We start from the raw sequence: 18,298 nt of genomic DNA, 5'->3' as shown, positions 1-18,298 counted from the left end.
ATTATTATTATTATTATTATTATTATAAATTTGAACAAAATTTATAGTTTATAAATGTATTATTAGGATATATGGGGTATATATAAATAATAATACACTTTTTCTAATAAGATTTTGAAATGTTAATTAGCATTTTCAAACAATTTTAAAAATTTTCAAAAATATTTTTCATGCAAGAATGCGATAAAGGTCATGCAATAATATAACGACATGTTTTATTAAAGCTCTTACTATATTAAATATTTTTAAAGGAATGATAACCAAAACAAGCAAAAATATAATATGTATAAACAAAAAAATGAACACTCGAATTAAAGCACATGGAAAAAAATTTTAATCTAAGATTTTGATCAATTTTAATGACTATATGATATTTTTTTTGGCACTTTTACGTGATAATTAAATTTTAATGGAAATCATAGTGAATTTTGTAGATATTCGATTGCAGAGTACAATGAAAAACACCATAGTCTTTAAAAAAGGAACTACGGATTTTAAAAGAGCTTTGCAAACACTATCAGTAATAATAAAGATGTAAAGCTAAAGACACTAGAATTTGTATAACAAAATAAAGAATGCAGCGCATTAACATAATTAAATATCTAGGTATTATATGATTCTTCATAATAGACTGATTTTTCATCTTTCCACTTCTCCCACCTCTCGCCTGTTTTTTTAAGCAAGAGCTACACAGAAAGGTCAGCTTCAATTGTGATCTCCATATATTTCACATGTTTTAGACACCATAAAATGCAGCTAAAAATCATATGATTTTCAAATCAATCAACTAATACGCCATTATTCTTCTAATTTGATACATTTATGTCACAATATTTTCTCAAGATATTTCCACAATCATGAAACAACAAATATGAGGTCTTTACAGAAAATAAAAATAAAAACACACCTTCTATGTAGACTCGTTTAAAATATTAGCTTTCATTCTTTACATGCCTAAAAATGTTAAAATGATTTATCACACTGGAATATGGCAGGTGGCTCATTTCAAGAGATTCAGTTACTCCAAGCAGTTGTTTTCGATGATTACTTCACTTTAAAACATGTTTAACTTAGAATGCTGAATTTGCTTCACTGGGTAATTCGGACTGGCCTGTGAGGTTTTGGAGCTGCAAAAGATTAATAACAAGGGAATATAAGTTAAGTTTAAGGACAAAATATGCATAAATTGACTGTCAGAAAATATATAACCATGTTCAATCATTCAAGTCAAGAGCTAAAATTGATAACAGAATTAATAAGAACAAAGATGTATGTCCTCAGAACCAAATATAGTAGGTTTGCTGATATAGATTACTGAGAAAAATATGATCAATAACATGATTTCACCATTTTAGCCAATTGAGCATTATCCATTTATATTATTTACATCACGGATAACAATTGTCTAGCTAGTGCATTAAAAGGTTTATTTTTTTTAAATAATGCTCGCCTGAGTTTAGCAACGGTTATGCATAACTGACTCATCCATAAAAGCATTGTCAAATTTCTATTTTCTACTAAGAATTAGTAGGATTAACAGAGTGCAATTTTCAACATCTGAATTTATCTCCACTTAATCTACTCATTCTATTAAAAGCCTCATTCTTACCTTCATTTTTATAATCACCAACAAACCCAAAGCAACCATTCTACCAAAACACCATTTATATTCCCATGGATACTAAACTTGCAAAACATGCATTCAATCTTACTTTGGGTGGTTCTGTGATATGATGCCAATCCTTCTAATATGACTAAATTTGCACAAAATTAGAACTACTGCAATTACACTAAGAATGGGCTTGTTTGTGTGAAATGTATCAAAATATAATACTTGCTAGCTTGCCATTTGGCCTCCCCGGTAAAATGATGCAAGTTGCACAAAAGTAATCTTCCCTGTCCTTCATCAAAAGTTAATACCTAACAAATGTCTTTATCATGAATACTTCGTAGCATCTCGGACATTTAATAGTATGAAGCTGGTATATATTAAATACAATTGGTGGAATCTTGAGGTTTAAAACAAAATAAATACAGCATTAAAGGTTTTGAAAGATCTTTTGATTACCTGTGAAGATTTTTACTAAAGAAGGAAACCAATCAGATTAGGGATTAAGCAAAATTAACTGATTTAGAAGGAATGCTCCAACACAAACAAATACTAACAGCTAATAAGAAGAAGGCTTCAAAGCTTGCAATAAGAAGAAAGACTCCATCAAGGGCTTCATGAGTATGAGTCCACATTCTTCATAATTTCAGGCACTAAGTAAAACTACACGATATGTGAAGCATAAAAAAGATTCTAGGTTTCTTATCTATCAACAGAACTACATAAATATAATTAATCTCAGAGGCAATGTAGCAAATTCCATTAAAAAATTCTACAACAGATGTCAAGGGAAACAATCAAACACCATGATTAACGCCGTTTGAAACCCTATGGTGTATTAGACAAACACAGCTAGAGAACTTCATATCTCAAAAATATTCAGTTTTGAACAACAAGGTTAAAGCTACAGTTCTTATGAGAACAAATTTAAGAACTAATCCAAGTTGTTGAAGACAGAATTCCAGACAGACACCCTGAGAATGGACTTGAACAGTATGTCTGGAAAAATTTCCATGCAAAGGTTACTTTTGATCCTGAAATTACATGGCTTCTGATAGAATAAAGATGATACTGATAGCTTTCCTTCTTTTGATGAAATTAGTTCAAAACCAGAGTATGATTAACATACCAGAAGAGAAGCACATCCATTAACATTTAAGCAGATTGAGTTTCACATGGATAATGTGCAAGTAATAACAACTAAAGCATACCATTAGGATTTCCCTGCTCATAGAAACTTTGGAAAAGAGCAATGGCTTCCTCTGCCATGATTCCTCCAATACATTTGAAACCTTTCCTATTTGAAGGATTACCTCTACCAAAGTAGGGGATAACAAAGGAACAAGTCACTATCTTAAATTTTATATAAAAAATAGAAAATTTAAAATTTAAAAGTAATATGGAATTTGATTTATAAATTAAGCAATTGGGTCCAAGTAAACCATTATGTAGCATGGGTTAGAACAGATAGCTTTTAAAAGTATTTTGAACAAAGTTTTAGCTAGTTAAAAAGTAATCAGACATGTGAGCCAAGACAAGATATAGCTCTAGTTTAAGGTAAAGATAAGGTGAAGCTTAACAGTCTACATTCCTCAAAAATGAACTTAAAAGCAATCACCAGTTGCTATACCAAAGTGCCATTTCACCTGGAAAAGAGACGAGCTTCCAATATAACAGTATGGGCGCAATAGTGCAGGCAATCAGAACTAATGAGTTGCGTCTCAGTTTTAATTTTGTATTGTTTATTTTAGAACCATATCCACAACAAAATTGAAGCAACTTTCAAATTAAAATAGAAAATCAAATTGAATACTAAAGAAGGATATGTCTAGAAAGGTCTTATTACCCTTTTAGAAAGTATTGGAAATGTTCTGTGAACCATAAAACAGAAGTTAGCCCACTTGTTAACTGATCATTTAATAGGGGAATTTGTTGATAGGGTAGTTAGACTAAAAAAAGAAAAACCCATGACAATGCAATCAAGTGAGTTTAGAAGTAAACCTGGGCAAGTTCTCAGAATCATTTTCATGTAATGATAGTATAGATCCACATCCTCCAAATTTATCATTTCCACAACCATAGTAAACTTTCCTTATTCCTAGGACAGAAAATATAGGTACCTTAAAAATCAATATTCATAAGCTAGCATTGTAAAAAGATTAGATCAAGTGAACCAACCAAGAATGAACATGGCACTAGCACACATTATGCAAGGTTCACATGTAACATGAATATCACCTTTGGAAAATTTTTCAGCTACTTGCAATTGGTCAGGCCCAATCTTCTGCCACTTTCGAAGTAAAGAATCAATGGCATCCATTTCCGCATGTCTGGTAGCCTAAAACATAATGAGACAATAAGATTATAGAGTATGATTATTCAACAGATTTCTACAGATGATTTCGCATAAGGAAAGCTAACATGTGCAATTATATATATGCATAAATATCACTAATAATTATTGTACAATATAGTGGTGATTAACATGTTACTTTATGTAACTACGAGAAACTATCACTAATATGCTAATTCAAGCATAACTATCGAGAAAGAGCACATGGTGCCTTTACATGAAGAGAATGTGATATCTGACAAAATTCAATGACAGGGATCCTACATTGTATGCAAAACTTAATAAGTGGCAACTTCACTAAAGAATATACTTTCACAAATAGACCTCTGGGGTGAAAGGAATTTTAACAAAATTCCACATTTAGACAATCAGATTTGGAAAATTTACAAAAATTCTTGCTTCCTAGCATGCAGAAATCAAACTTGAAAGAGGAACAGATATTGTACAAAATTCATGGGAAAAAAATCACCTCAATTTAAATTTAAGTTTTGTGGCACACGTTTTTAACAAAGTTTACTTAGTTTTGTTACTTTAAAGGGCGTTTGGTTGCAAGGAGTGGAATGGAATGGAGTGGAAGAGTAATGAAAATGAGGAGGATTAGAAAAGGAATGTGAATGAAAACTTTGTTTGGTTGGAAGGATTGGAGAGGTAGTTTATTGGGAATGGGAAGAGTGAAAAAAGAAAAGTGTGATAAAATGACTTTTATGCCCTTTATACTAATGACTTAGAAAAATTATATTTAAATAAATATTTAAGTATTTATGTAAATTAATTATCATAAATAAATATTTAATTTTAATAAGTCACAAAATTTCCAAAATTTTTGTTAATATCAGTAATTAGCGAATAATTAATTATAATAAATAGATAATTACCAATTTATATATATTTTGAAATAAACATATTATGAACCATAATAATTATTATTTTTAGCCATTCATATTGATTAATGTACAAATTTGTTGTTAATATTATGATAAATAAATAATTAATAGATTTAAATAACTAATTACAATTTGGTTAATGTCCTAAAAAAATATTTCCAAAAAGAAATTGGTTAATGAAACATCTATAATTATAACAAACATCAAATTACAACAATCATCATTCAACATGCATTCAACATACAAACATTAAAATATTTATAACTATCCGATCAAATTACAACAAAATCATGCAACATTTATTCAACATACAAACATCTAAATATTCTCAACCATCCAATCAAATTACAACAAACATCATTCAACATTCATTTAACATTCATTCAACATACAAACATCAAAAAATATTCTATAACCATCCGATCAAATCACAACAAAAATCATGCAACATCTCATTCAACATATTAACATCTAAATATTCTTAATCATCTAATAAAATTACAACAAACATCATTCATTCAACATACAAACATCAAAATATTTATAACCATCAGATCAAATTACATAAAACCAAAGAGATTACATACTAGGGATAGGGTATAGCCCAACCTTGATAACAACACACGACAAAAACGCAACTTCTTGTTCTCGGGCAACCCAAAAAAAATTTTCATTTGATCATCATCGTTAGGCAAAACCTATAAGCAACATAACATCATTGTCATAAACCATTTCAAAAGTCACAGAGATTGGCATACCATAATTACTACAATAGCATGACATTTGTTTGCATTGTATGACCATGTGGCTAAAGTTGTATAAATTGAACTCATAAATCATTCCCAGTAACTTGAAATAAAAATAATAACAATAATAATAACAATAATAACAATAATAACAATAATAATAATAATAATAATAATAATAATAATAATAGTTGACATTATCAAACTGCTGTCCAAGAATGACTCTTCTAGGCATTTGGGGTGATTAACCGAATATTTGATATAGTTTCCCGAGGAGCTATATCATAATTGATGGTCTTTGAGAACATGAGTGCTTATCATTTCTCTTCCACTAAAAAAACAGGCATTGGAATGTAGACTGAAACATCAGTTTATTGAATGCAATAGGCTGGGTTATTCAAGTAGAAAAATATTCTAAAAGTTTTAAGTTTGAAAATGTATTAGCTAATCCAAGAGATGCATTCAACAAACATTCTTGTGAGCAACAAATGGATAAAGTGGATATTGCTATGACTTATTTGTACTTTTTCGGATTAATACGGAGTGAGTATTAAGATTAATAATGCTTAAAATAAACATAGAGTGAGTACTAGGATTAATACAGGAAAATTTGAGCATTTTAAATTGAATAATTCATAGAGTAATCAACCAACAAAAGATGCTAAATGACTACTTGCATCATTTTCAAGAACCTTTATCAAAGATATAAAAGAAAAAAAGAAAAAATCAAGAAATCCTTCACTAAGAAAAATTCAAGATCTTTGTCATCTCCACAAATGGCTCACAATCAGAAACCATAAAACGATCCAATACATCAAAGTTCGCACGCCAACACAAAACCAAATTTTGTCCCAAATACCGGATCAGATGATCGAATTACCAACTCAAACAACAAGGTTAAAGATCAGACCAACAAAAGAAAACAATCAAACCGAGATCCATTGGATCAAAACAAAGAAAAAAGCCAACATCCATTCAAAGCAAAAGAAAGAATCTAGATCTTCAGAGAAAAACCAACCAGTATTTCGTTAAGTGGTCGTCGGTCGTTCACTGTTGCTCACCGTTCTCTCGACAGCCCCGTCGATTGTGATCTTTCTCCACAGCCGCCCCATCGATCGTGATCTATCTCCAGTCTCCACAGCCACCTGAATGATGAGAGAAAGGAGAGAAATATTTGTTCAACGGCACTATGGTCATTTTGCATGTCAATAATGAAGAAACCCCCCATTTTTTAGGTCATTGTGAATACCCCATCATAACCCCTTCAGTCCTTCCTCAATACTCTCCCACTCCCATTACTCCACATCCAAACAAAGCCTTACCCAATGTAAGGAGTCATTCCCATTTCACTCCTCCAAACCAAACACCCCCTAAAAGATAAGATTGATGACTGGATTGGCTTTCAGTTTTCACACAAGCACCATTGTGATCAAAGATGTTTAGCGTTAGGTTGGTGATGATACAGTTCAACCAAGTATCATTAGTCTAATCTTTAAAAAATATGGGTAAAATTATATAGGTCCTCAGTATTTATCTACCTCTTGCAATTCCATGCACTAGGAGCAATGTGTAAGTCAGTGTTGAAAACTGTTTTCAAGCACATGCTAACAGTTGGAAAATTGCATTCAAGTGATTTCAATCACCTATACTTCACTCACACTTCTACAAGTAGTCAAACCAAAAAAAGAAGGTTCAATGCTTATCATTCAAAGATTTACCACACAAATATCATCTCAAAGACTACAAGGCCTAGATGTCACTACAAGCTCCACCAAACAAACATGTCACATACAAACCAAATAAATAATATGAACTCATTTCAATCGAAAAGCTTAAACTAATAAGATGGAAGTCAATCACATATATGTTTAGATCCATATTTACCAAATTAACCGATCTAAATCTATTAGTTACACCAATCTGCCTACTTGTTAAATGCTAGTATATTGTAATTAGCCACATTGCAAATAAACCAATCAAACAATTTAACACCAATCACTAATACCACATCAAATGCAAACTAATCATATTATATGGGGCTAATAAACCCAAATGCTTAAGATAATAACATGAGAGGCTCAAACTTATATATTCAAATACATATTTAATAAATTAATCAATGTGAGACTACTAGGTTGTGTTTGGTTGGTGAGTATAAGTATCTTCAAGGGCAATTTTTTTTTAAATATTTGAAGGGAAAACTTTTATGGAGACTGATTACTTAATAATACTAATCAAAATTATTTTTTAAAATAAAAATTTTATTCAATGATATATATTACTTAATATTAAAATTTTGTTAAAAATTCATTTATAAATTTATTTATTTAAATAATTAAATCATATAGAATTGCGTTGGCAAAATTAGTTATTGGTGTTTGATTGAAGTGAGTTATTCGTAAACCAAACATTCTTTTAGTTACTTTGACTTTTTTCAAAACGCAAAATACTTCAGAAATATAATCAATGATAAACACCAGCTTTACATTCAAAACTGGCAAGCCTATACAAGACTCCAATTCTTGAATGTGCAATCAACAACGCACTACTACACTGATAAGGATTGGACCATTACAAATTGGTGCATACTATTGGGGATAGATTTGATGGTCATTGTGATGATGAACAATAATACGGAAGCCATCATGATACCTATGGTTAGCATTAAGGCCATTGTGCTAAAGGCCGAGGTCAACAAAAATCCGTATATAGAGCAAGATCATCAACAAGATGTTCTCAATTAAATGTCATTAGATCTTCACGATTGTTAATATCTTTTGATGGTTTTAGAGTTTTTGATCTCCAAGAAAAGAGAATTTCTTGTAGAAATAATGTTTTTTGGTTTTGTGATGCTAAGACCATATTTATTGAAACCACTGTCAAATTTGAAGTATGTAGATATTATATTATATATGATATATATTAATTGTGAATGGCTGTGGTACAAAAAATATTATGCATTATTGGAGAGAATTTGATATAGCATGCAAGTGTTTTCCAAGTTATGGATGTTTTTAGAAGAACTAATATTCCCATAATTATGTTAGTAAATATGGATCTAAATCTAAAAGCATTAGCCTCTCATCTTATTAGTTTAAACTTTTGGGTAAACCAAACCTTAATTTATTTTTTTTTTATTGACTAACACGTAACAAGAATGCATCAGAATAACTAATCATCCCACATTAGTTAAATTGCCAATATGTATCTAAACATTAGACATATATCAGCTCATCTTGGTACCTTTGGGTTGAATTGCTCCTAAATAATATAATTGATTTGCATTTAATAATGAGTGCATACATACAGGTAGATTAGTTATTAGAATTCAAACCATGACTCCTTCATAAGTATATATAACATTCAGCATTCCAATCCATTACACAGCTTGGAAAAAAACACTTTTTAAAAATAATTTAAGCAATTGACCATTCATTGCTCTTAAATTTCATAGACGAATTTGTGATTTTTGTACTTCTCATAATCACAACTTACAGTCAGTAAGTTTTTAGTGATAATAAATCTCATAATTCTGAGAACTTCATCCAGACAAAAAAACATTGAAGATAAAAAAATAAACAGTCAATCATCAGCTTGCCATCCACAACAATTACATAGTAATTATTCCATGTTAAATAAAAAAAGTAATAGAAGGAGAAGAGTCCATATATTTCGTGTTTCAGTGGTTCGATTCCTCCCAGATGCTATAACATTGCCATCCTCAACAATTATGCATCTAATTAGAAAAAAGATTTGCAAGAAAACAAGCATCACAAAAAAAATAAAAGTCACAAATGGCACAATTACAAGTATATTCAATATATTATACAGTGATCCCTACTGTTGCACCAAAAAGAAAGAGATATAAAGACATAACAATTAAATAATACATTTAAGTGCCTGATTCTTCAAACTTTTATTTGCAAATCCTAAAAAAAGATGGGGTTCACTAGTCTATGAAAAAATAAATCTATTATATAATAGGCGTGGTGGAATTCAAAAACAAAGGCTTTCATGGTTAGAGATTGCTTAAACATAAAGTGGTACATGAACATTATAAGGTAAAAAGAAAATAATAATTCAAACTTGGAAGCTAGCAGGGATGGGCACAGGCAAGGCGGGGTAGGGACAAGGAACATCTCCCGACTGACTCCCCTATTCCAGATCGGGATTCACTGTCCCCACCCCATGGGAAGCCCATCCCCACAGGGATCCCTATCCCCATCCTATATATTATATATAATCAAATACACTATTAGATTTTTTTTAAATCCCATATATAATATTTATAATATTGTCTCAGGGAGAGAAGTGCTCTCTCCACTCCCACCCAATCATAGTAATCACAAAAATCTGCCCCACCCAAGGGGAGGAACCCGGAGAATCCTTACCCTAAAAAGGATGGATCTCCACGGGAGATGGGGATTCCCCATCCTGCGCCTATCCCTGGGAGTTTGTCCACTAATAGATGTGCCAAGGTATCTACAATAAAATGCCATTCAAGGTTTGCTTATAACAAGAGATGGATGTGAATGTTACTATATATAGCAAATATTTGTTGCCATATAGAAACAAATTTTGTACAGCAAACTGATTTTGTATCTTTACATAATTAGATTGATTAGAGAAATCAGCCTAGATCACTAAGATTAGCCTATGATTACTGTATATTCATCTATTTATTGATGGAAATCGAAAGAGAAAGGGACAATTTAAATCAAAGCAAAGTTTATCGCGGTATTAAAGCTCAGTTTCTAGAGTTTTGGAATTCTTGGTTGTTCTTGGTGTCATTGGAGTTGCAGGCTGTTGCATATTTCAAGTTTCATTGGTGTAACTTTTATAGTTGAGACTGCAGATCAAGTTTAGGTGGAGAGTAAGCTGACATTCTGGTAATCTTCTTATTTTAGTCATTTTGGGGCGCTTATCTCCATTTTTTGGTGATAATTCTGGATTGTTGTGTGCTGAAATGGCTAGTAACAATTCTGAATTTTGTGTAAAATTTACGGGAAAGAACTATTCAGCATGGGAATTTCAATTTCAATTGTATGTTATCGAAAAAGAGTTATGGGGACATATTGATGGCACTCGATCCAACTTTCAACAGATGTTACGCAATTGGCTCAATGGAGGATAAAAGATGCTAGGGTGATGTCTTGGATTATTGGGTCATGTGATTCTCGAATAATTCTTAATTTGCGCCCTTATAAAACTGCTCAAACAATGTGGGAATATTTGAAAAAGCTTTATAATCAAACTAATTCATCTAGGAGATTTCAGTTGGAGTGTGCGATTGCAAGTTATACACAGGGGAGTCTATCTATTCAGGATTATTTTTTTTGTTTTCAAAATTTATGGGCTGAATTTTCTGATATAGTTTGTGCTACAGTCCTAGAGATTCCCTTGCAGATGTATTGGCAGTTCATGAGATTAGCAAGCGAGATCAATTTTTGATGAAATTACAATCAGACTTTGAGAATGCTCGTTCTAGTTTGATGAATCATCATCCTTCTCCTACCTTGGATGTGTGCTTTAGTGAATTGCTTCTTGAAGACCAACGTCTACTTACACAAACCACCCTTGAATAAGAAAAAATTACTGCAGCACATGTGGCATTTTCGTCTCATGGAAAAAGCAAGGGTAGAGACATGAGTAAGGTTCAGTGTTTTTGTTGCAAGAATTATGAACATATTGCTATGAATTGTACCAAGAAATTTTGCAACTATTGCAAAAGGCAAGGACATATCATCTGATCAAAGATTGTTTAATATGTCCTCAAAATCGCCAAACCAGTGCTTTTCAAGCAAATTTTGGCAATTCTTCCACTAATCAAATTCAGACTGGGCCCTCAATTATGTCAGCAATCAATCAGAATGCTCAATCAACTATTATTACTCCTGAAACAGTGCAACAGATGATAATTTCAGCCTTCTCAGCTCTTGGCCTTCAAGGTAACAATAATTCTTTATCAAAGTATTGGCTTGTTGATTCTGGCGCATCAAATCATATGACTAGTTCCACTAGTTTGCTAAAAAATGTCCGTCCCTATCATGACTCAGTACATATTCATGTTGCTAATGGAAACAGTTTGGCTATCACTGTTGTTGGTGATATTACTCCAATTTTCAACAATGCTTTCATATCACCTTAACTTTCTGATAATCTTCTTTCAGTAGGTCAATTGGTAGACAATAATTATGATGTACATTTTTCTCGTGATGGTTGTTGTGTGCAGGATCGGGTGTCAAGGAGGGTGATTACGAAGGGGCCTAATTGCCTAAAGTAGGGTGCTTGTTTCCTCTGCATATTTCTATTCCTAGCAATGCTTCTTTAGCTCGTTCTACTGTTGTTAATAAAAGTGAAGTATGGCATAAACATTTAGGACATCCTAATGCTACTATATTGTCTTCTTTGTTGGCTTCTAGTTTATATATGGCAACAAATATTTGCTATATATAGTAACATTGAAGACTAACAAAACAATTCCAATTGCTTTGAGCTAGCGATGAAGTCCATTCCCATCATGAATAAATCATGTTAGGGAAAATTGAACCCAGCATGACCAAATAAGATCCAAAGAGGTCCAATGAACTAAAAAAATAAAACCACACAACTAAAAATTAAAAGATGCAACATTTCAACTTTCAACTAAAAAAATTCTTTTAGTAAAAATTAAGGAGACAATATTCCATGAGGCCCTTTTTGACTTCCAAGATAAAACCACACAATCAAAAAAATAATTATCTTAGTGTTGGTAAAGATATGAATAACATACCCAACAGGGACTTCATGGTTTTCCAAAGCAATTCTTGACTATGCATATAGAGCAGATGTTAAATTAAAAAATAATAATAATTGAAGAAAAAACAAAACAAGAACATGAAATGATGAAATCAAAGCATCGACCTATAACTAGATGAAATTGCATGGCGGGTTCTTATGGAAGACATAAAGCAAAGTAATTGTTGGGTTATAGTTTGGCAAATGCACAGTGTGGCATACTAGCTTTTAACATGTTTATGACTTCATTCATATAGATACCATATTGGTAGCAAGGGCTTTGTTTGAATTGGTATTATGATAGTCCAAACTCTTCAACTCATTCAGGTTTGAATTTGCCATAGCAAAAATAAATTTCAATATAATGTGCGTGCGAGGGAATGCAAACCAACTATAATAGATAACAAATCTCACAGTTGCATCATGTGCGTTTGTTCCTTGATAGACAACCACTAAAATTCCATGGATATTCACTGGAAATCTGTTACTGAATCAATTTAAACAAACCAAATAATATATCCCATCCTTATTTCTGAAATGATAAGGCAATTCATATGTTGCCTTTCAGAACTAACAGAATCTTCCAATTCAACCCTGCACATTTGACAAAGCTGTACAAAAGAATGTCAAGATAACAACTATTGAAACAGTTTTCCCACATTTCGGGAGGCTATTATTTGCCCCAATCCATGGTGTACAATTCATGGATAAGTTATTCATATAGTATATATTATAAATTATCTTGAAGGAGGAGCCTTGCTCGCAAGTTGTGAACTGAGATGCCAAGAATGCACTATTACTGAATGATTTTTTAATGTTGTTTTCCTAAAGAGATGGAGAATCAGTAAAAAAAGAAAAACCATGTCAACCCTTATACAAACTGCCACCAAGATAAATTAGATAATGGGAACATGGAAGGTATTAATCATACTTTCATTTGTCTTATCTAAGCAAGAGGAGGCCATGGCTACCAACCATTTTACTAAATTCCATTGTTCAAATATGACTACTAGTGCAGTCACCGTAATTTATGAGTCCTAATCATATTGATAGCTTTCCTCTCAATCTTCCATGTTTACAGCTTTGTCAAATTAACAGTTTACATAAGGGGAAAAATGCATGGTTAATCCCTCAAAATGCACTGGAGCAAGTAACTGCAAAGGGAATGCACCAAGAGGAAAACTTAATTGCTACTCTATGTAGAAATACTCAAAATATGGGCATGAACAGCCAGTTTTCATGAGGAATCATGCACTAGACCTTTACTGTGCATTTGACCATTAGTATAATTCAGGAAATTTGCTTCTGTCCTTTTGTTGCAATTTTCTGTACTCCTATAGTGTCACAATTAACAAGAGGAAAAGAGAGAGGAAAGGTGTTCTACAAAGAAAAATTATTGTTACAAATAGAAATGTCTGCCAGAGTAAGGGAGAAAAATTTGTAGAGTGAGAAAGCAAGGTTGTCAGACCCAGACCGGCCCAGCCGGTTCAACCGAAAAAACTGGGAATCGGCCATGTGACCGGCCCGGGTATACCCTATTGAATCGGGTATTAAAAAATCCGGTGTTAACCCGGTGACCCGGGCGGTTCAATCGGAAATCGATTGACACGGCCGGGGCAATCGGGTTAATAATTTATTATTATTTTCTCATTAGAAACCACAAAATCGTGTATATTTATTAATATTAATTTATAATTTATAATCAATAAATAGAATTACAATATATATATATATATATATCATAAACATACCAACAAAAATTAACATTTAAAAATAAAATCTATTAATGTATTATGTAAATACTTTCTAAAAATTTAATTTATTAAGAAAATAAAACAATAAATGAGTGTAATTTTATTATAAAAATATAAAATTAAAGGATTCTAATTAAATAAAAAATATAAGAAAATTTAAAACAAAATAAAAACTTAATTGAGATATAAGAATTAGTGAATTAAATTTCTTATCTATTTTAACAAAATCAACCAATAAACAAATAAATAAATAAATAACACCGAGAGAAGTTCGATAATTATATATTAATATATTAAATTTGTAAATATTTAAAAAGTGTAAAAATAAATGACATAATTAGAAAACTCTACTGTATATAAAGTCATTTATCAATTTAAAAATCAAATTTGAGTAGGTTTTGATATTATAATTATGGGTTTAATATTATATTTTCTCATTATTAATTATTATAATATTTTTTTATATTTAATTATTGACTCCGGTTCAACCCCATTTCGATCCGGTCGAACCCATTGACCCTTGACCCCTGGGTTTAGCCGGGTCATTGCCCGGGCCGGGTCTGACAACCTTGTGAGAAAGTATTGTGTAGATTGAGAATTGGATGTAGTGGCAGAAATCAGAAAGTGTTGTAAGACTAATAAGAGCCAACAAACCAACTTTTTATGTCGAGTATTAATTGTAGCATTCCCAACCGAAGGCACACCTTCACTACTAAAGGAGCCCATAAATGCTTTGCATAACCTAGGAAATACTTTTTAAGGAGCATCCCAAAATCATTTTGGGGCTACACATTAAGAAGAAACTGACCTTCAACGAATAGAACCTGTGCTCCACTCATTTTAAAAAAATTGCTTTTATTTCCACTTGAGAACAAGGGAACAATGCAGAGATGTCTAATATGAAAGGGATTACCATATTAAAGGTTCCAAACTCCCCCAACAAAAAATTCAGCCTAACTGAATTAATTTCTTGCTCAAAGTTTATTTGCAAATTAAGCAAGGTCTCTATGAATTTCCCATTTGCGGCCACAATTCATATATAAAGTTCATAGGCTTACACAAATCAATATTGCCATAGATACAAGAATGAAATGAGAAAAATTCAAGCATAACCTTGATGTTGGCATGGATGAATTGGTAGCAGCAATGAACATTTATGGTCAACAAATCAAGCATTTATTATTAGAGTAATTGAAAAAGCAACATGTGTGCGTGTGCATGCGCGTGTGTAAACAGTGTGGGAGACAAGACAATGTGATAGGAAAAAGAGTAAATGATCTTCCATGAATCAAGAGAAAAATATTGTTAGTAAACCTGTTCAAGAGCAAGCTCCATAAATGCATTGTCAGAGACTGAAATCAATGTCTCCTCAAATGCCATATGCAATATAAAGTAAAATAATGTCACTTCTTGAGTCACCCTTTACTAACAAATACAATCAACAAACAAACATGTAATATGGCACTAAGCATAGCCAAGAAACTAAATTAGGCTTCAAAAATTTGTGATCAACAAGTAAATAATCAATTGGATCTTGGGTCAATAGCTTCTAAGCTTTTTGGGTTCAACTGTTCAAGCAAATAAAAACTTCATAACTTTTTGTTTCCATCATATAGATGAGCATTTATACAAGTCTAACGGTTTCTGGATGGCTAACTCAAAATAATTTGAGTTCAATCAGTGCGACAAAATAAAATTGAGGCAACAACATTTTATGAAAGAAATATTTTTGAAAATCAATTAAATAATAAACAAAAAGATTCAGTTTGTAATCTTATTAAACATAATTGAAAAAAGGCAACACTTACATCAAGCATCCATTTGCTAGCATCAAAACATTCTTATTGAAATCCAAGGAAAAAATTCCTATCTTCGACAAGGTCAATGAAAACTTGAACTTAATAAGAAACTAAATAGTTGAAGCCTAAAAATAATACCATAATTCAAACTGATCCAACTAAGATAGCCCAACAACAACCAACAAGAAATGACACAATGCATGAATAACCATTTTTGCTCGTTGATTAAAATTTAGCATTAAGCTCTCATATAATAAGAGCAATATATTGACATGTATAGCATTAAGTCAGTGACCTAATTGCTTGAATTTCACATCATGTGGTAAAACAACAAGAGTAATTAGCGAAATTAACATGTATGAATCATAGGACACCCCCAAATCAATGATCTTACCAGAGAGAGAATGAAAGGTCCAACAATGAGGAAGGATACCATAAACTTGCCATCTGCCACATGCCAACACTTCAATTCAAACGAAAAATATCAATATTTTACGCAGAGACTTAAAGAGTTTACACGTTAGGTCAATATTTAAACGTTTAATATGAATAGTTAAACAGATAAAGACAAATTTAAACAGAGACGATAATTCTTAAACAAATATGTAATATATTTAAACATAGAATAGCACAGTTAATCAGTATTTAACGTATACAACTAGATAAACATAAACGAGAAGAACTTTTCAACGAAATGAACTCGTTTTCAGTAGGATTCGACAATGGCACATCGTCTGTCTCGACAACAAGATCGACTACAACTCATTTGAAGATGGAGTTCACTTGACCAATCCGCTGGAAGTCAACTTCATTTTCTGTTGGGCAAACCGATTTATATCTATCGGGTATGATAAACTTCACCCTGACTCATTTTCTGAAACAGATTTACATCTATCAATACCACAAAAACTCTCCATAATAAATCTGCATTGTTTATAAATTCTATTACTCCCTCCCTCCCGTACAATGGTCAAAGTGATAGCAACGAAGAAATTCTCACCGTATTATGAAACCGGTAGAACTGAAATCGAACAAACCAAATGAGGAGAAGAACAAGAAGATCTAATGCAACTTCTAAACATTGTCTAACAGAAAGCAAGCAGAAAACCCCACATAAAGGTTGGACATGATGTGATTGGGCGCTTTTTTTCCCACCATTTTCAAGGGCAAAAATGGGATTTCACAACATGGACCCATTTGAAGTGAACGGTAGGGGGTGAAAAGGAAGTTAAACAATAAAGAAAGGGTTGTTCGGGTTTGCCAAACTTGGAAGGGCTGTTTGGGAATATTTGAAATTCACGAGGGGTAAACAGTAATTTTCCCAAAAAAAAAATACATCCAGCTCTACAGTTATTATGATGTAACAGCCACTTTATCAATGTTTAATATAAAAAAATCTCATATTATTTATTCTCATAATAAATAAATTTTTGGTCATTGTGTCAAATGACAAATAACCTCATTTTTACCTAGACTTTGACTATTTCCTAATAAATTATACATATTTGATATTATACTTTATTTTTTATGTAATGAATAAATTAGTTCTAAAAAATAATATATGTATATATATAATTTTTCTAATCTTGCCTCCATTATGTGGTCTTATTTAGGGTTATTTGTCAATCAAAGCCTCCTTTTTTTTTTCTTTTAATTAGCAAAATAAGTTCATGAAAATTTTATTCATCCGGGTTCTAAACCGTAAAATCAAGGCCAAATGATCACAGTTCTTTCAAAAACACCCTTCTTTTTACATAACATCTTTTCTGCTTTTAAAATTTTTTTTTAAGTTATTATTTTTTTAATAACCTAATATGTTTTTAACCAAATTTATTTTAAAATAATATATAATAATTATTATTTTTACATCTTCTTGGTTTATTAAAAATAATATTTTAAAAAATTTACATTTTTTACATTTTTTAAAGCCACATTTACTCTAAGAGAATAAATTATTATTATTATTTATTATTATTATTATTTTAATTATTTTAAGAAATAACATGTATTGATGTCACATAAGTATGCACTTTGAAAGAAACCCTAACAATCCTATTGAGTTCACAATTTTGGCAACTAGTGCTGGACCCAAAAATAGTCCCCCTACCTTTTTCGAAAAGATAAGGAGTGGGGTTTTTTCCCAATTCTATAATGTGTGGTTTCTCATATTTGCAAAAAAGAGGAAAAACAGTGTGTAAACTTTGTCATTTGTTTAGTAGAATTTTAGAAGAAATTAATAAACTTACTATATATATATATATATATATTTGTAATACAAGTTAGTTTTTAAATAAAATGATGAATTTGCCCATTTGAGTTAACACCGTTAATGGCTTGGTAATAGTTTTTTCTCTTTTATACATATGGAAACCGCAT

At 31.4% G+C, this 18,298-nt stretch overlaps 1 protein-coding gene across 1 annotated transcript; it reads right to left on the bottom strand.

Annotated features, from left to right (window-relative positions):
* Nucleotides 1–1,089: 1,089 nt before the first annotated feature.
* Nucleotides 1,090–15,503, bottom strand: LOC120268415 (tRNA-specific adenosine deaminase TAD2-like). Its single transcript, XM_039275836.1, has 7 exons — nt 15,438–15,503; nt 12,365–12,402; nt 9,262–9,328; nt 3,788–3,947; nt 3,611–3,707; nt 2,821–2,924; nt 1,090–1,127 (listed from the first exon to the last, which is right to left on the bottom strand). Exons 1-7 carry the CDS (start codon nt 15,501–15,503, stop codon nt 1,090–1,092), a joined length of 570 nt encoding a protein of 189 aa, XP_039131770.1.
* Nucleotides 15,504–18,298: the final 2,795 nt, after the last annotated feature.

The sequence above is a fragment of the Dioscorea cayenensis genome, chromosome 9, assembly GCF_009730915.1.
Source record: "Dioscorea cayenensis subsp. rotundata cultivar TDr96_F1 chromosome 9, TDr96_F1_v2_PseudoChromosome.rev07_lg8_w22 25.fasta, whole genome shotgun sequence".
Taxonomy (NCBI): domain Eukaryota; kingdom Viridiplantae; phylum Streptophyta; class Magnoliopsida; order Dioscoreales; family Dioscoreaceae; genus Dioscorea; species Dioscorea cayenensis.
Note: the sequence above shows the minus strand (reverse complement) of the source record. Positions and strands in the feature narration are given on the sequence as shown.